The following is an 18,964-nucleotide window of genomic DNA, read 5'->3' on the forward strand; positions in this document are numbered from 1 at the left end:
AAAGTGCCAGAGTGGGGAATCAGCCTTGAACAGCAGCATTGCAAGGTATATACGTGCCAGCTATGCTAAACATTTATATGCTCCTTCATACTTCTGCCACCATTCCAGAGGACATGCTTCCCTGCTGATGCCGCTCATTAAAAAATGTTAATTACATTTGTGACTGAACTCCTTGTGGGGGAAAAGTATATTCCTCCTGTTCTGTTTTACCCTCATTCTGCCATATATTTCATGTTATAGCAGTCTTGGATGATGACCCAGCACATGTTGTTAATTTTAAGAACTCTCTCACAGCAGACTTGACAAAATGCAAAAAAGGTACCAATGTGAGATTTCTAAAGATAGTTACAGCACTTGACCCAAGGTTTAAGAATCTGAAGTGCCTTCCAAAATCTGCGAGGGATGAGATGTGGTGCATGCTTTTAGTAATCTTAAAAGAGCAACACTCGGATGCAGAAACTACAGAACCTGAACCACCAAAAAGGAAAATCAACCTTCTGCTGGTGGCATCTGACTCAGATGATGAAAATGAACATGCGTCAGTCCGCACTGCTTTGGATCGTTATTGAGCAGAACCTGTCATCAGCATGGACTCATGTCCTCTGGAAAGGTGGCTGAAGCATGAAGGGACACATAAATCTTTAGCGCCTCTGGCACATAAATACTTTGCGATACCGGCTACAACAGTGCCATGTGAACGCCTGTTCTCACGTTCAGGTGACATTATAAATAAGAAGTAGGCAACATTATCTCCCGCGAATGTAAACACACTTGTTTTTCTGAGCGATTGGCTGAACAAGAAGTAGGACTGAGTGGATTTGCAGGCTCTAAAATTTTACATTGTTTTATTTTTGAATGCAGGTTTTTTTGTACATAATTCTACATTTGTAACTTCAACTTTCACAGTAAAGAGATTGCACTACAGTACTTGTATTAGGTGATTTGCAAAATACTATTTTGTTTTTTTACAGTGAAAATACTTGTAATCAAAAATATAAAGTGAGCACTGTACACTTTGTATTCTGTGTTGTAATGGAAATCAATATATTTGAAAATGTAAAAACATGAAAAAATGTTTAAATAAATGGTATTCTATTATTGTTTAACAGTGTGATGAATCGTGATTAGGTTTTTTTTTATTGCTTGATAGCCCTAATATTTAGTAATTCCTTGTGGTAGGGGATACAGAGGCAATGAGTTTCTTCAGACACAGAACAAAATTTCAGGGCTAATAGCCATTCGGTGTGGGGGGAAAATCGCAGCTCCCACTCAGGTTCCCATAACTGTGTGTAAGTAAGTCAAACCTCTCCTAAGATGCAGTGGGAGGTGGGATTTATAGCTGGATGGGCTGTATCCCTGCATACGCCAAAGCTCTGTGGCCAGATGTTCCAACCACGGTGACACATACCAAGCCTCAGACAAGATCCTGGCTCTCCCATTGGCTAGAGTTGTCTCTATCAGCTCTTTCGTGTCCTGAAAGCTGTGGTCAGTGACTTGTTTCTGAAACTTCTGTGGGGAGAGGGGGAAGCCACATAAAGGCCTGGATCCTGCAGCAAGGTTTCTGTACAGCAACACTGGAAACCCCAAAAATGAGCCAAGGACAATGAAAGCCATGCCTTGGGGGCAAAGCTGGTGAATGGCTGGCTAGAGCCAGGCTCAGAGAAGGAGATTCCCTGCCCTGCTCCGCCCCCAACCCGCCCCTTCCTGTTACGAACAAGTCAGGGTAGCCTGAGCTCTTTGAGGAAGTGGCGTGGGAGATGGGCCAAAGGTGCCACAATGGGGTGACACTGTAAACAGAGGCTGGCACAGAAGGTGCTTTCCCTGTGGGAGTGCTAGGAACTGCATGGCTGCCTATTAGATTGCAAGTGGCTTTTAAGTTATTTGGCTCTATAGAGCCCTAACTGGCCTTGGACCTGCCTATTTGTGATGCCTCCACCCCAGGCCACAGAGACAGTCACCAGAGGCACTTGAGCTACATTCCTCTGGATTTAAAGGCGGGGGACTGCTAGCAGTAGGGTGCTCTCTGCGAGTGGCCTTCAGCTTTGGACCCAACTCCACTCTTGGTCTGACAGAGCCCTGGGGTTGTTGATCTTTCAGGGTGTGCTGCAAACCAGGCCATTTACTGCGGTTTTTGGTAAAGGAGCTGCATGTGGGGGGAGGCAGAGTTTGCTGCTAGTTTTAGAATTTGCATCTGTAGCCTGTCAAAGGGGCTGGTTTTAAGCCTTTCTTGCCAGTAGGCTATAAATAATCCCTGGGGGATGCCAGCAGAGCTGCTTTCCCCTGGACTCATGTCAGTCACCTGGCAGCAGATTAAAGGCTATGTGAGCCAATCACTAGAAATGGACACACACAAATACTGTGGGCAGACGTCACATCAAACCTCATTCTTGCTCCTCGAGCCAAACTCCTCTCCCTGCACCAACCATTCGCTCAGCGCTAAGAGGTTCCTGTAGGGACAGTGTGGGACCTGGCCTGAAGTAAATTATGTTGGGGAAAGAGTACAGAGAGTGCTGGAAACACAGCCTTAACGGGTAATTCTACCCTGAACTGTGAGGGGTCTCAGAGACAAGGCCCCTGGGTTTTAGTGGCGCAGCATCAGGTGCAGCTCTGGTGCCCATCGCCAGGGTACGGAAGTGCTGGATCACTAGGTCATAAATCGTTTTCCGTCAGCATTGGGCTGTAGCGTCTTCTGCCAGCTGGGCTCGAAGGGCATCCCCAGGAATCAATCCCCCCTAGGGCGACCAGACAGCAAGTGTGAAAAATCGGGACAGGGTGTGTGTGTGTGTGTGTTTGTGGGGGGGCGGGTAATAGGCTTTTATATAAGAAAAAGCCTATAAAAATCAGGACATCTGGTCACCCCAATCCCCCCAGTCCGTTATCCCTGCACAGACTCAGCAAGGGCAGCGGCACAGATGGGGGGAAAGGATGCTGGGGTTAACCACAATGAACTGGATAGGAAAGACCAAGTTGCTCTTGAGCCTGTCCACGGCAGGGTCTGCCAGCCACACGCATTGTGCCATGGAGGGATTCTGTGGTGGGCGGCAGTGAGAAATCATCTGCTGATGCGAACAATGTAGCAGCCTGGGGGGTGGAGGAACCTCCTGCTCTTCCTTCCACCCTTTCATAGAATATCAGGGTTGGAAGGGACCTCAGGTCATCTAGTCCAACCCCCTGCTCAAAGCAGGGCCAATCCCCAGTTTTTGACCCAGATCCCTAAATGGCCCCCTCAAGGATTGAACTCACAACCCTGGGTTCAGCAGGCCAATGCTCAAACCACTGAGCTATCCTTCACCCACTGTGTCCTGTGCTCTGGTGGGCAAGTGAGGAGCTTTGGGAGGTGCTGAGCCCCTCGGGGAGATGGTGGCATGGGAAGTACCGCTACTGATGGGAGATGCTGTAGCCAGTTGAGAGCTCAGACCAAAGGGACAGGAGGCTCAGTTGATGAGGTGGGCAGCCTCTGGGTGATGAGAGCCTGTAGCCACGAGTCCTCAGCCAGCCAGAACCTGCCCAGGATGGTAGCTGAATAGAGACACAAGTTTGTCTTGATGGGGCCCAGGACAGAGCCACTGCTGTGGGGAAGCGCAGCACAGAGGGCTCAGCTGCAGCATGTCCCCTGGTCCTGGGTCACTGCCACTGGGGGTGGCTGTAACAAGAATCGGGAAGCCTGCGTGGCTCACAGAAGCAGTGATTTCAGCACTGCTCAGGCCAGGCTCTGCCTTGTGTGACACAGAAGCTGCAGCAAAACAGCAGCAGGAAAACATGGCCCGGGAGCTGGGAGTTGAGAGTTGAATCCCTTAACATGGGACCAGTGTCCTCTCCCCTCGGGTCCCCGCTGTTAGCAAGGGCAGAGGGGAACGGGACCCAACCCGCACTTGGTAACAAAGGCTGGGCCAGAGGCTGGTTGGGGCAGGAGAGGTGAGGTGAGGTGAGGGGCCATACCAGGCAGCAGAGGCAGGGTCTGGGGGTGGCAGAGGGAGGGTATAGGGAGGAAGGGCCAAATGGGACAGGAGAAGCAGGGCTGGGGTGGGGATGGAGCAGCAGAGGCAGGGATGGGGGGTGGGCGGGGGAAGGCAGGGCCAGATGAGGCAGAAGGAGCAGGGCTGGGGTGGGGATGGAGCCGCAGAGGCAGGGATGGGGGGTGGAGGGAGGTAGGGCCAGATGGGGCAGGAGAAGCAGGGCTGGGGTGGGGGTGGGGATGGAGAGGCAGCGGCAGGGCCAGAGGGCTGTACTAAGCGGGCAGTGAGTGCTGCAGCAAGGGCAGAGTTTACAACCTGCTGATCTCAGCTCTTGTTCTGCTGAGTGGGGCCCTCCCAGCTGCCTGGCCAGCCGGCTCTAGCTCTTTGACCCAGTGCGATGGGGAAGGTGGGGTGGGGGAGCTCATTGAGTCCAGGAGCCAGCCCCACACATGCAGCCCCGACAAAGGAGATAATGACGCCAGCCTATGTCACATGCTGTGGCCAGCCGTGGGGGTGAGGGACAACCACAGCCTTCCTCTTCTGGAGCGGCTCCCAACCCAGCCCAAGGCTCCCATTCTGCCACTGTGAAAAGAACAGCGCTAGCAGCGACCCTGAGCCCAGAGCAGCCTGGGGTGAGCACCCTCTGCCTGCTGCACCCAACTAGCAGGGCTGCTCAGGCCCGGCTTTGCAATGGGACAGCCCAGACGGAGGGGAGCAGGACCCTGCTTGCCAAGCCACCCTCTCCTAAACTGCCAAGGGTGCCACAGCCTCACAGGGCTGCCCTTAGGAAGAGCCAGTGATCTCTACACAGACAGCACCAGGCCCAGAGACGTGCCCGTGCTCCAGACCTGGGGACTGGCAAAGGAGGCACGGGTGTCCACCTGTGCTGCCATTACCCTGTCGCATGGCAGCAGTGAGGGGCATTTGTCTTCCAACCAAACTGGAGACCTGAGCCCAGGAGACAGGCCTGGCTGGGCCTCCCGTCCCCTCCCAGAGCTCTGTGATAATCCACATCAACCCAGGAAGCCTTTGGCCGAATGCTTTGTTCTGCAGGGCTGAGGAGAGCGTGCACTGAAGTGCACCCAAGGCATTCAGGGGCGAGCACAGCCTGACTGTGCCAGCCCCATGGCCAGGCATCTCCTCCAACTCAATGGATGCTGTTGTCTGCCACATCTGCCAGTTTCCAGACCCCTGTTCGCGTTCCAGCTGCTGGGTGCGCTGTCAGACATGCCCCCTCACACACTGCTTCAATTGCTCGGATTACAACTCTTGGCCAGCCCCATTGCTCACATGATGTCCCCCTTGCTGTGCTCCACACCTCGTTCCACAGTCGTCCAGTGGTACAGTTATTGTTCCCTCTTGGGAGCTGGTCCATTCTCCCAGGGAGAGAGCCAGCCCAGGATCACTTTGACTGTCCACTTTGAAGACTTAGCTCCACTCCCATCTCCTGGTGCTGACCAGTTCTCAGTGACTTTTGCAACAGCCTTGTCAGGGGGCAGCAAGGCCTGCCTTGGGAAAGGTGTCCTCTAAGGTGGGGTGCCTACGTGGCAAGCCCTAGGGTTCTGCAGCGCTCATGGCACTAGGCGAAATCAACAGGCATTACAGAGATTCAGCCCCTCAGAGAAGCAGGCCACAGCTGTCTTGAGTTGGGCACCCAAACATAGGTCCAAGTTCACTGGCCAATCCCCCCCAGCCCCAAGGCTGACCGTGACTGAGACACAATGAGTGATCTGGGGCTAGTCACATTTTCCAGCTCACTCCTTATTTTATCTCCTCCTCGCACACGCTCACCTGGCACCTCCTGCTGTTCGGCAGCCAGCTCCCTTTTGCAGGTGCTGAGTGCAGTGCCCCAACTGACCAGAAAGGAGGGCTGCTGAGCACAGGAAGCTCTTCCCCCACCTGGAGCTGCGCATGCTGACTCCCTCCCTGCCACAGCGGGACACGTGCAGTTGCAGAGGAGGAGCAGCCGTTTGTTGCTCCCCATTCTGTGCCTCTGTTCAAAGTTTGCATGGAAAACACCTGCCCTTATTGCCCACCCCGCCCTATGTAATTGGCAGGCAAATGCACCACTGCTTGCAGTGTGTGCTGCTGGGAAGAGATGGTGTATTTGCTCTAGGAGCCATGTACTCTGAAAGCAGCTAGGTAACAAAGGAGCAGAACAAAGGGTGGCTGAATGCCAGGGGTCAGAGTCCAAGCACAGACCTTGGGTCAAATTCAGAGATGGTGTAAGAGGGCACAGCTCCCACTGACTTCACTGGGCCTGGGCCTGCTCCTAACAGAACTGGAAGTGGCCCCAACGGCACTGAAGGGAAGGACAGGCCAGCAGACTGCACGCTGTGGATCTGTCTCTGTGCCTCTGAGCCCGTCTGCCCTGCCCCAGCAGAGGGGCCAGGAACCACAGCCGAACTCACTTCCCTGAGCATGCCCGCTGGCTGCTGAAGTGTTGCTGGGCTGCTGCCTTGGCAGTGGCTCACGTGCTGATGTCCCCAGCGCTGCAGGGAGGCACAGCAGAGCCCTTGTTCTCTGGCTTAGCACCGTACTGGCTGCCTGCTCCTGGGATGATGGAATAGAACTTGGCTGTGGCTCTCGCTTGCGCCGGCTCCTGTTTGCCTTGCAGGCTACGCTGATTCCCCCCCTCTGAGTTTTCCCTTCCCCAGGCGAGGCAAGGCCAGAACGCCTCCAGGGGGATTTGAGCCCCAGCTCAGAGCTGGTCTCGTCACTGCCAAACAAACCCACATCGAGAGCAGGACCAAAGAATAGGAAGAGCCTGTGTCACTGATCCCAGGGAGGAGCACAGCACCAGCTAACTTTAACAGCACCCCCACACACACACATTAACTTCAGGCCCTGTAAATGACCTCCAAGTGGACCCCACAAATCCACCTGCAGCCGTGAACATGAGTGATGCCAACCCAGCCTGAAAACAGGTCCAGGAAAAGTCCCATCCCCCAACATTGCATGACAGAGCCTTGTCTAGAGCTGGCCCGGGTGGGCTCAGGCTCCTAGCCTCAGCAGCGGCATCTTATCCTTCTGGCTCCACCAAGTCCTTGTTGCCAACGGAAACTTCATCACCCTGACCCATCCTGGGATTACGGCCTGAACCCCTTCCCCAGTGACCATGTGCTCAAGTGCATCATATGGGGTCCCTCACTGCCCTGCTTTACTGGGTCTGGACTGGTGTGCTGTGAGAATGTGCCTCCCAGCCCCTCCCCCCCCCACTAATGCCCGAGTCAGGCGTCAGCAATGGAGGTAAACCCTGGAGCAGCCAGGGATTAGCTAAATAGATAACACTGAGCCACCACGGAGAGCCAGCTCAGGCACACCGGCTCCTTTGGCCTGGGGGGATTGAAGGGGAACCCAGCACTAGAACAGCAGGGGTTTCAGACTGGGTTTGAGGGTCATCGGCAGATGGGTGTGGGGGAAGCGCCCTGGGCTGGAGTAGCCAAGGGCTGTGGGGGCTGAAGGGCATCAGCAAGCCTAGAGGCAGGGGGAACTTGGCCAACTCCTGCCTGTGCTGTGGTTGTCTAGCCAGCACTATTAGCTCCCCAGGGTATCTCAAGTGCTCCCTGCTCCCTCCTAGACCCAGCGCCTCTTCCTGGGGCCGTGTGCGCAGGGATCCTTCCTCTTCCCTCCAGGGACTCTGCTGTTCTGCTCATTTCACAGCAGTGAGGGCCTTTAGCAGAAATAAGAAGTGAAAGCCGAATGAGGGGATTCTGCTTCGCCTTTTCCCTGGGGGTCTGAGTGAAACCAGCGCTGGCCGAGGTGTCACTTCCCTCTCCTGCGGGGAAGAGACCTGAGCTCTGGGGTCAGGCTTCGACACTCACACAGGATGGGATGGGGACTCCTTACATGGACACAGAACAGCAGGAAATCCCTTCTGTTTGTAGGCCCTGCAATTATTCCAGGGGGAGGAGCAGCAACATGCTCCTTTGGCCTGAGCTCTTGATACAGGCTTCCAAGTAAGTGTCCGACCACCAGCACTGAGCGTGGGTGTGGGTGGGTGTTTACACACGTACCTGGCAGGGGGGCTGTCCCTGGGCTATCTGTGCACTGCACCTGTAAGGGGAGAGGATTCTCCCTGCCCCAGGCTGTAGTTCCATGTAGATGCAGAAGGTTGCAGTGAATAGCCGCTACCCCCCGCCCCCCTTCCCCGGGAGAGACTTTATATTCTTCCTTACCCTGTCGCCCAGACTGCCACTCATCTGCCACTTGTGAACGGGGGAAGTAACAAAGGCATCTGGCAGGCAGGCACCGGGGACAGTGTAAGTGGGGTCCAGGGAGGCACACCTGTGCTAGCTCAGGGAACACTAGCAGGGAAGACCCAGACCCTGGGTGCGTACTCAGGCTGCCCGCCCCCGCTGGAGTCCCTGCCAGGGTTACCGCTGCTGGCCGGGACGTGTGGTGGCCCGGTGCCAGGCTACCCGCTGGGCGGGGCGCCCGCTCCCCCCTACGGTGCAGCCCCTCGGTGCCATGCCCCAGGCTGTCTCGGGCGCTGGGCGCGGTCCGGGGGCCAGTCCCGAGGGGGGTCGACGCGCGCTGCGGGTGGGCGCCAGGGGCGGGGCTGGGCAGAGCCCGGGGCGGGGCGGCGATGAATGGAGCGGGTTCGCCAGCCCGGCCGGCGGCGCGATGATCGCGGTGTCTATCCCCGCTGTGGGGCCGGGGGCCGAGCCCGAGCCGAGCCCGGAGAAGACGCACACGGTGAGGGGGCCGAGCTGCTCCGGTCCGGCCCGGGGGACCCCGGGCTGCGCTGGCTCCTTTCCCCGGTTCCCAGCCGCTACGCCCGGTCCCCTTGGCCCGGGCTGCGTCGCCCTGGGGCGCCCGGGCTGCGTCGCCCTGGGGCGCCCGGGCTGCGTCGCCCTGGGGCGCCCGGGCTGCGTCGCCCTGGGGCGCCCGGGCTGAGCCCGGCGCCCACGTGCGGCCCGCGGCTGAGGGGCCCGGCGAGGAGTGCTCCGGCGCCCGGCTCAGCCCGCCCGGGACCGCACCTGGCTGCGGGGAGCTGGCCTGGGGTCGCGGAGGTGGCGCTGCGGGTCCAGGGCCGAGTCGCTGCGGCCCGTGAGCGGACCCCGCAGGTGCCGAGACCCGGGGCCGGGGCCCGGCGCAGCCCAGGTCCGCAGCCAGGTCCCGTCACGCCGGGACCTCACTGCCCTCAGCCGGGGCGGGGCGGGGAGCCGGGGCGAGCCTCCGGCCGGGGGATCCGAGGGTGCCCTGCCGGGGGACCGGTGCACTGGGGCCAGCAGCCAAGGAGCCTGAAGTGGGACACAAGTCGGGGCGGGGGGGATGGGACATGGAGACGCCAGAGCTTCTCCCTTCGCCTAGTGCCCCGGCCCCGGCCCCGGCCCCATTAATGAGTAACAGAAATCCGAGGCCGGGGCTTGTTCCGCCCTGTGGCGGGACCAGCCCGCCCGCCGCGGCTGGCCCAGGGCTCACCTGGCTCCTGCTTCCGGGGCGCGGGGTTTGTGGCAACTTCTCCGGGCGCAGGAGATTCTTTATAACCCGCTTCAGGTTCTGCCCTGGTGGCGGTGGGGGAGGGGCCGTGGCAATGCGGCTGCAAAGTGCCCCCCCCCGGGAGACAAACCCCGCTGGAGAGATCAGGGGGCTGGAGGAGGAGGAGCCAGGTCCGTAATTAGCGGTTCCCATCCGACAGCTGCTCAGACCCCTCCGCAGGGAGAGTCTCAGCCAGTTAATAGTAAAGGAGCGACCCATGGCTTTTTCTCCCTCTCTGAGGCACTAGAGATCCTCCTCCCCCCGGGGGGCTCCGTGAGCCAGGGCCTGTCCCACCCCCCTTGCTGGCACTCTCAGCAGTCCCCAGGGCCGTGCTGTCCCAGCCCTCTCCTGCCCAGCGGGCTGAGAGTTGTGTGTGTTTGCCAGCCTAGGTGTTGCTCTCCCGGGGTCTGACTTGGGGGTCTCTGCAGGAGCCAGGTGCAGCACTGCAGCTGGCTGGGGGCTCAGGAGCTGTGGCTTGTGGGTTGACCCCTCCCCTCCCCCCGCCCTTCAGCAGCCTGTAAAAGCTACAGGGCTTGGGGCTGGCGTGTGGCATAAGCACCAGTCCCTGTCTGGTTATAAACATGCCAGTCCTCTGTAGGAGAGAGAAAGGGTTAAACCCTTCCCATAACTCCTTCATAGCTCGTCCCTCTGCATGGGAGGGCAATGGAGCAGGATGAAGCCAAGGCCCAGAGAAGAGCCCCCACCAGGCCCTTCTATGGCATCAGTCAGCAGCCTGTCATCATCTCCTCCCTGCTCCAACCACACTGATAAGGTGGGACTGTCAAAAATTGCCAATGCCGACTATATTTCAAGTTGTCATGGCGGGGTATTGGGAAAAGTTTTCAATTAGCAATAATCACGCCTCGGATTAACCTCATTGGCTACGATACTGCCACCGCAAAACTCCCTGGCCTGCATGGCTGACTGGCAGCAGCGCAGCCTGGGCTGGGGATTTTAGTTCACTTTCTCTCTGTTCCTTCCTCTCTCCTGCAGCCCTAAGCCTGAGGAGTCTGCGCTGGCCTATGGGCTCCCTGCCTTCCCCAGGAGAGCAGGCTGCTGAAGAAGCCCCATGTGGTGCCAGCCAATATACTCAATATTATCCCAACTGGCTGATTCGACAGCCCCTCCCCAGCTCTGACCCCAGCCAGTGGCTGTCTGTCTGCCCAGCTATTAAACATTCCCCCCTTCACTTCCTGCAGCTAGGGAAGGCAAGTGATCAAACTTCCCCTCCTGCCTACACTGTCTGGGCCTGCTCTGCTTTGCAGTCCCCTGTGTCCCGGGTCAGCATCAGGCTGAGAGTAGAGGGCAGATGGATGCAGGATCCAGGAATGGTCTCACTAGTGCTGTGTGTAGAGGCAATACCACTCCCCACTCCTGCTGTTCCCCTGCTTATAAATCCATGGAGCACACTGGCTGTCTTAGCTACAGTGTCCTTCTCTGCCTGCCCAAGCTCTGTTTATGCTGGGTCAGTCTCCCTTCGTGTCCTGCTTCTGCTGGAGAGCCTCACCCTGACGTGACCGGCAACAGGGTCTGCCTTGCTGCACCTGTGCTTGGCCAGCAGCCCAGCACTGGGTGTTGACCTGAGGGACTTCCCCTGTCTTGCTCCCCGCATAGGCATGAGCAGGTCACCGCACCCCTGACATGCACCAGGCACGTCTTCTCCTCTGGGCACCACATGGAGGCTGGGGGTCTGTGAGCTGGTCCCAGCTAGTTGATTGAGAGATTGGATGAGGAAGGACGGAGGATCCCCCGGTGCTTGCCCTGTGTGTGTGTGGGGAGAGCTGAAGGGCCCCTGCGGGAATTCTAGATGTTGAACGCTCCCCTGACTGGCTGCCCAGGCCTGGTTTGAAAGTCACTCGCAGGAGATGAGGCTGCTGTGAGCCATCTAGGCTGGGTGCTGGCTGGAATTTGATTTGTGTTGCTATGGGGCACTGAGTAATTATGTACCATCATGGCTGGGGAGGCCATGGCCAGATCCTGCCTGGCTCATTTAATTGTCCTCTGTGCCAGGGCTCTGGTGAGGGGTTTCAGAGTCCTGTCCTGCTGTGTTGGGCAGTGACCAGACCCCATCCAGGGCAACTGTCCAGCCAGAGAGCCAATTCCAACCCTCAAGCAGGAGCGTGTGCGACCTGCTGCGTTCCTGTGAGCTGCGTCCAACACTAGGAGGAGCGAAATGGACGCACAAGGGGTGTGAGCATGGTGCAGGCAAACTCACTGCCGGGCCCCAAGAAGAGCCTTGCTGCATTAGCTTGGCTCTCCCACCACCGTGTGTCAGATGGATGCGTGCACACACAATGTGCAATTGTGCAATCTTGATCAGATTTCATGCGCTAAACGGGGATAAACATGGCCAGCCCTCAGATGGGGAAACCTCCGCGCTGCCATGGTATCGATGCTCACTTTGGTGCCTTGTGTGAGGCTATGGGGTGCTACGCTGCTGGAGGGGCCATATTCCAATGTGAGGCAGTGCTGACAGCTGATCATTAATGATCGGTCCCACTCTTTGACAGGTGGGTGCTAAGCCTAGTGGTCTGGCCCAATTCCTAGCTACGTCCTGCCTACACCCAGCCTCCTTGCAGTGCCAGCTGGCTGCAGTTCTTCATGTGCTACCCTAGCGTGACTCTGATGTAGCTGTGCACTGCTCAGGCAGAGCATGCGCCACCCTACACGTGACGGTGGCAGCATCTCCTGTGCGTAGGGTTTGGTAGGATGGGAGATGCGCTAGATTCCTGAGCTCAGGGAGCTGAGCCGTGCTGGCCTGTCATTTGCATGAGGCATTTCAGCCAGTTTTTAGATGCTAAGGATGGCAGTGCTGTGCCCTGCAAGAGGGGAGTGTCTCTAGCCACACTGCTCCCCTCCTGGCTGGAGCCAGAGCCTGCTCTGAAAGAGCCTTTTGTGACTCTGTTTTCACACCTGCAGTGCATTCTGGGAGAGGGAACACGACTGCTTTAGCTCCTAAGCAAACACTGCAGTTTCACAGCCCTGTGAGCAGTTGCCTGACCGGAGGGCTATGGGGAAGCAATGTCCCTTCTCCACTTCGGGCAGCTGGGGAGAGGGGGCTGGGGGGTATTGGGAAGGGGGTGCTCTTATTGCGTATTTCTGCTCTAAGGGTGGGGCCTGGCAGGCCCGTCTCACGTCTCTCCTGTGCCCTTGCAGGTGTTTACGGTGGAGGTCCTGTGCAATGGCCGGAAACATATCCTTGAGAAGCGCTACAGCGAGTTCCATGCCCTGCATAAAAGGGTGAGGGCCGGCCGGGCAAGCAGCTGGAATGGGGAACAGGGCTTAACTCCACGTTATCCACAGCAAACCCCGGGGAACTGATCTTTCCACTGCCACAGGGCTCAGCTGCTGCCTTTGGGGAATTCATCCCTGCAAACGTGTGCTGAATGGTAACACTTCCTCCACACGTGTGTCGCCAGCTGTTAGTCTGTCTCCCTGCCCATGTTCTGCTCCTCTGGGGTATGCTCGCGGATTGGGCACGTGCCAGTTACAAGGGAAGCCACGTCCCTGCCCACAGCTCTGTGTAACTGGAACGGGGAGATAGGATAACATGGACCTCTGTGTAGTTCTCTTCCCTGCACTGGACTGTGCCTGCCCTTCAGCCAACACCAGATTAAGGCCTGGGCAGCATCGGCCTGCACTGAGTTGTTTACTCGCCCTCTGTGGTGGTTTTCTTTTTTTTTTTTTTTTTTAAATTTTATTTAAAGGGGCTTGAAAATATGGCGGAGTGTAATTGACATGGCGACACCTGCCTGAACCTGGGCTCCTTGCTGTGAGAAGGGGACCTGCGTTATCTCACTGGGGTGTTCATGCAAAACCCCTCAGGGTCTTACCAGCACCACCCTGATAGAGGATCCTGGCAGGAGGGGAGGAATGCAGGGGTTCACCCAAGCAGCTGAGGTGTAATATTGGAGAGGGTGGGGCATACTGCCACCCCTGCTGGTGCTGGGGAGAGAAGAGACCTTTGCAGCTCCTGAGGGGGTTCAGTGCTGCTGTGTGTCAGAGAGGGGAGGGGTCCTCATGCCATGGTGTGGCTGGGGCCAGGGTCTTGCCTGCAAGGTGTGGAGCATGGATCCCCAGAGCAGAGCCTCTAGCCCAGGGCCCCACAGGACCCTGGCGTCCTGTGGCTCCAAGCAGCAGGTGGGCTGTGACTTGGTCTGATAGTAATGCCACGTTCTGCCCTAGATAAAGAAGATGTGCAAGGTCCCAGATTTCCCCCCCAAGCGAGTCCCCAACTGGATATCGAAGGTGCAGGAGCAGCGGCGGCAGGGCCTGGAGGTTTACATTCAGGTAGGATGTTTCCCCGCAGCCCACGCCTGGGACTCTGCCACTGGTGACTCCTGGGCTTGGTTTGAGCCCCCTGGAGTGGATTTGGGCTTGCTCCCTTAGAAAGGCCCAACGTGTTTTTTGTTGGGGTGTCCTGCCGCCAGGGGGCAAGGGGCTCTGGTGAGGTCTAACCTGCCCCCTGTGTTTGCTGCAGGGTGTCCTGTACTACAACAAGGAGCTGCCTAAGGAACTGCTGGACTTCCTGAAGCTCAGGCACTTTCAGCAGGATGCCAAGGCCAGCAGCCTGGAGTGAGTATCCTGAGGCCTGGGGCACCCACTGGTGGAAGCCAAGGTCTCCTATGAACTTGGGACATCAGGGAGCTCAAGCGATTCCTTGGTGCCCTCCCTGGGCATGGGAGGGGCTGGTGGGGTTAGTGTTCATGTGAGGCAGCACTGCCTAGTGGCTGGAGTCACTAGCTTCTAATCCCACCTCTGCCAGTGACTTGCTAGTGACCCTGGAAAGGTACCATCCCCTCTCAAATGCTGTTTCCCCACCTGAGAAATGTGGCTAACTGCTCATGCTCCCTGGGAGGGACCAGAGAGGGACAATGTGTTACAATGGGGATTTCTTCTTTTGTTTGCCCGGCCTCTCACCTGTGCAGCAGAGCAGTTCTGTGCCTTTCCAGCAGGGGGCTGTCCTAGCAGCCCTGCCCTTAGTGCACCAGTACAGGGCTCATCAGCTGCAGCTCTTAGCAGCTATTGAACTGTGTTTGCTGACCCAGGGCAGACTTAAATTCAGGCAACTACTGCCTGTGTGCAAACTCGGTCATAGATGAGATGAACCTGGTTCCTGATGTCTTCAAGGTAGTATGTCCTTCCCTCAGCTCTGCCTAACATATAGGAGAGGGGAGCACCTGTCTCCCCCCACCACAAAGGGCCTGGGCCCTTCACTCCCCTGGCTCTGTTTTCTTGCAGCTCCCTGTGTGACTTAATCTGAGGAGGGAGAAGTTGCCCTTCTGCCTCCTCCCAGTGCTAGTGGTGGGGCTTTGCTCCAGCTGCAGGGGGCTGGTGGCAGGGCTCCCAGTTGCTGGCCAACTTCCTCAAGCTCTGGATGGGATTCCTAGCTTGTGGGCTCGTTGCCAGAGACCCCTCCCACCTGCGCTGGCCTTATCTCTGCTAGCTGGGCCACCTGCAGGGCAAGGGCACCCCCTGGTGGCTGGCTGCTTCTAGAGCAATTCTCCCAGCAGTGGAGGCTCAGCTGCCTTGTCAAACGGCTTGGAGTTATTGTCCCCCCACCCTCCACTGGTTCAGTTGAAAGAAACAGCCCCACCTTCCAACTGCTTTGTCGAGATCCCTGTGGGTAAGGGAATCCCCTGCTATCTGGGAGAGCCGATATGCTGACAGGGAGCCTGCGCCCCCCAGCAACCTTGTCCTCCCCCCTCTACCCCCAATGGCGGAAGATGGACTGCACTAAGGAGCCCCCTTATAGAGCAAAAGAGAATCTGCCCTGGATCCACAGGCACAGGAGAGCCCCACTGGGCACGAGCGAACCTGTGCCCCCTGCCCAATCCCATCCTGATGGGCAAGGACCCACCTTGCCAGGACCCAGGCACTGGAGAGGCAGTGTGGGGGCAGTCTGTCAGGCTGCTCTCACTAGCCACTCATGTCACTGCCCAAGAAGGAGCCAGGTCCTCATCTGCCTCTCTCATTGCAGCCACGGCTTCCTGCTCTCCCACCGGCCGGTTATGATCTTCCACAAAGATCCCTACGTGCTCCCCTCCTCCACAGGTAAGGCAGGGGGCACTGGGGTCCTGGGGCAGGCGATGCAATGGAAATGCTGTGTCCTGGGCTGAAGGCATGGATTCCTCTGCTCCTGGGCAGGCTGCTGCCAATGGCCTCTTCTGAGTGTTCGCCGCTCCCAAAGGAATGCTGGCATCCTGCAAGCTGGTTCCCTTTACAAAGGAGGGGTGTCCTGTGAGGTGCTGCACCTCTGCTCATCTTCTCTTACCTTTGTAGCAAAACTGCCCCTTGGCAGTGAACTTGGCCAGCGCCTGAGACTTAAACCCTACAACTGCTCCCTGCACAGTGGCCGTTCAGTGTTACTGGGAACAGAGCAGGACCCACCTGCTTTCCCAAAAGGCACATTTCACAAAACCAAGAGCAACAAAGGTCTCAATGGGGCCTGAACTCTTTCCCCTCTTGTGCAGTCCAGCTGCTGCAGCCTGGCAGGAACGTCTTCAGGAGAAAAGAGATTTTTCTAACCACCCGAAGCCCACCCCCTGCCCCATCCTTCCCTAGAAGGCTGGGAAGAGGGCAAAGGCCCTGGTGAGAAGATGTAAAAACAAAGTTTGCTGCCCACAGCTGCACTGTCCAGAACAATGGCCTGGGGCTGTTGAGGTTTTAAGGGGAAGTTTTTGCCAAATTTTGCAGTGGGGTCTATTCTGCTGCCCTAATCCTCCCCCCCAGTTGTTTCAGAAGTATGCAGTACTCTTATTTCCTACCATGCAGTGCTGCAGGCTGCTGTTACACATGCTCTACTTGGGTGTGAAGTGCTTTTGCATATAGGGATGGGGCTAATGTGTCCTGGGGGTACCATACAGCCTAGAACCTGGCTCAGCTTGTAAAGGGCTTCTTGGAGCCCTTGAGCCCAGCTGGGCCAGTGGGGCGGATGGAATAGGTTAGCTGCAGTTCATTCGGCCGTCTCTCCCTTCCAAGGGGATCTGATGCCCTGCAGCCCTGTCTGGTCAGCAAGGCTGGAAACTGGAACAGTGGGCAGCTGTTGGGCTGTCATCTGGTTCTGAATCTTAATGTAAGAGGGTGTGGAGCTGAATCTGGTATCCAATCCCCCTTTAATTCCTGCAGGCTAGATCGCTGCAGTGGGACTGGAACCATGCAGGACCTGCTGCTGTAATAGCAGGAATGAGATTTAAAAAAAAATCCCCTGCAGAGATCTGCTCCCAGAGTCTGGTCTAGTTCCAGTCTTCCTGCTGCTACTGAGAAACAGCTGTGCTTTTAACCCCTTTCCTCTCCTGTTTTGCAGAGCTGCTGCCAGACATAGTTCTGAGTGGTGTGTTACAAGGCTTCTATCGACCAGCAAGCTCCTGCTGGGGGAAGGCAGCCCCAAAGTGCTTGGTGGGGCCCCACATGCTTAGCCAGCATGGCTCATGAGGGTATTCTCCACTGCTCGGGCTTCACCAGCACCATTACTGGAGGGGGAGCACTGCTTGATTGTCCCATTTAGGGATCACTCCTGTATCTCAGTGGCTGTACCTTCCCTTCTCCTGGGATTTGTTCCTGCCCTCCGCACGCAAGGGGTGATAGACAAAATGGGGAGCTGCTGCTGAGCCTGGGGGCAGGTGCTTCACACACATGGAGGTTGGGCTGAAAGCTCCTGGGGGACTGTTCTCATTGAGCACTTGTAATGAACAGGACAGCTGTCAGGCCAGACCTTAACTGCTCCACCAGTGCCATCTCTGGCCACAGCTCCAAAAAGCAAGAGAGGCCAGAGCCACAGCAAGCGGAAATGCTGCTACCTGCACTCTGGCTGGGGGGGGGGGCAGTGCCTTATGCCAACGGCAGCAGCTCCTGCCAGGCTAGATGGAGCCTATGGGGGAGGAGGTGGTGTCCCAGACCCATGTAGAGCCCCCCAGGGGAAGGGCTGGCCTCCTGCAGGATAAAGGGAGCTGTGCAGATGTGTATTGGCAATAAATCACTCGGGTCTGGTTTGGAGATGGCTGCTGTGCTGTGTTTATCTGGGCCTAAGGCCTATAAAGAGCTGTGTCCTGGGTGTGACATGCCCTGTTTGGCGCCTCAGCCAAGGGGTGAAAGAGGACAAAAGCCTAGTTGCAACTACTGGATGTTCTCATGAACAAGGTCAGTCAGCCTCACCTCAGTCCCTGGAAAAATCATGGAGTAGGTCCTCAAGGGATCCATTCTGAAGCACTTAAAGGAGAGGAAAGTGATCAGGAACTGTCAGCATGGATTCATCAAGGGCAAGTCATGCCTGACTAATCTAATTGCCTTCTATGACGAGATAACTGGCTCTGTGGATGAACGGAAAGCAGTGGACGTGTTGTTCCTTGACTTTAACTTGCTGGCGAGAATACTGTGGGAGACTGTCAAAAGCTTTGCTAAAGAAGGTTGGGCTGGATGAATGGACTATAAGGTGGATAGAAAGCTGGCTAGATTGTCGGGCTCAACGGGTAGTGATCAATGGCTCCATGTCTAGTTGGCAGCCGGTGTCAAGTGGAGTGCCCCAGGGGTTGGTCCTGGGGCCGGTTTTGTTCAATATCTTCATAAATGATCTGGAGGAGGGCGTGGATTGCACCCTCAGCAAGTTTGCAGATGACACTAAACTGGGAGGAGTGGTAGATACGCTGGAGGGTAGGGATAGGATACAGAGGGACCTAGACAAATTGGAGGATTGAGCCAAGAGAAATCTGATGAGGTTCAGCAAGGACAAGTGCAGAGTCCTGCACTTAGGATGGAGGAATCCAATGCACTGCTACAGACTAGGGACCGAATGGCTAGGCAGCAGTTCTCCAGAAAAGGACCTAGGGGTTACAGTGGACGACAAGTTGGATATGAGTCAGTGTGCCCTTGTTGCCAAGAAGGATAATAGCATTTTGGGGTGTATAAGTAGGGGCACTGCCAGCGATCGAGGGACGTGATTGTTCCCCTCTATTCGACAGTGGTGAGGCCTCATCTGGAGTACTGTGTCCAGTTTTGGGCCCCACACTACAAGAAGGATGTGGACAAATTGGAAAGAGTCCAGCGGAGGGCAACAAAAATGATTAGGGGACTGGAACACATGACTTTATGAGGAGAGGCTGAGAGAACTGGGGATGTTTAGTCTTCAGAAGAGAAGAATGAGGGGGGATTTGATAGCTGCTTCCAAAGAAGATGGCTCTAGACTGTTCTCAGTGGTAGCAGATGACAGAACAAGGAGTAATGGTCTCAAGTTGCAGTGGGGGAGATTTAGGTTGGATATCAGGAAAATCTTTTTCACTATGAGGGTGGTGAAACATTGGAATGCATTACCTAGGGAGGTGGTGGACTCTCCTTCCCTAGAAGTTTTTAAGGTCAGGCTTGACAAAGCCCTGGCTGGGATGATTTAGTCGGGGATTGGTCCTACTTTGAGCAGGGGGTTGGACTAGATGACCTCCTGAGGTCCCTTCCAACCCTGATATTCTATGATTCTAAGGTACTGGGCAGAGTTCCACCACTGGGTGCATTGCCTGTGCCACACCTTAACCAAG

General features: G+C 56.6%; 1 protein-coding gene and 1 pseudogene across 1 annotated transcript; one reads left to right on the top strand and one right to left on the bottom strand.

The window, feature by feature from the left end:
• Window positions 1-8,526: 8,526 nt before the first annotated feature.
• SNX22 (sorting nexin 22) lies at window positions 8,527-17,402 on the top strand. Its single transcript, XM_077828638.1, has 6 exons — window positions 8,527-8,654; window positions 12,597-12,680; window positions 13,626-13,730; window positions 13,921-14,015; window positions 15,421-15,494; window positions 16,747-17,402. Exons 1-6 carry the CDS (start codon window positions 8,583-8,585, stop codon window positions 16,872-16,874), a joined length of 558 nt encoding a protein of 185 aa, XP_077684764.1. The 5' UTR covers window positions 8,527-8,582; the 3' UTR covers window positions 16,875-17,402.
• On the bottom strand, window positions 10,188-10,345 carry LOC144271795 (U4 spliceosomal RNA; annotated as a pseudogene).
• Window positions 17,403-18,964: the final 1,562 nt, after the last annotated feature.

The sequence above is a fragment of the Eretmochelys imbricata genome, chromosome 10 (assembly GCF_965152235.1).
Source record: "Eretmochelys imbricata isolate rEreImb1 chromosome 10, rEreImb1.hap1, whole genome shotgun sequence".
Classification (NCBI taxonomy): Eukaryota; Metazoa; Chordata; order Testudines; family Cheloniidae; genus Eretmochelys; species Eretmochelys imbricata.

Bases quoted from the DNA above. Each gene is read 5' to 3' on its own strand.
- SNX22 (XM_077828638.1), top strand. From the start codon at position 8,583: ATGATCGCGGTGTCTATCCCCGCTGTGGGGCCGGGGGCCGAGCCCGAG. The intron at 13,731-13,920 runs GTAGGATGTTTC...TGTTTGCTGCAG, and splicing joins GCCTGGAGGTTTACATTCAG to GGTGTCCTGTACTACAACAA. The intron at 15,495-16,746 runs GTAAGGCAGGGG...CCTGTTTTGCAG, and splicing joins CGTGCTCCCCTCCTCCACAG to AGCTGCTGCCAGACATAGTT.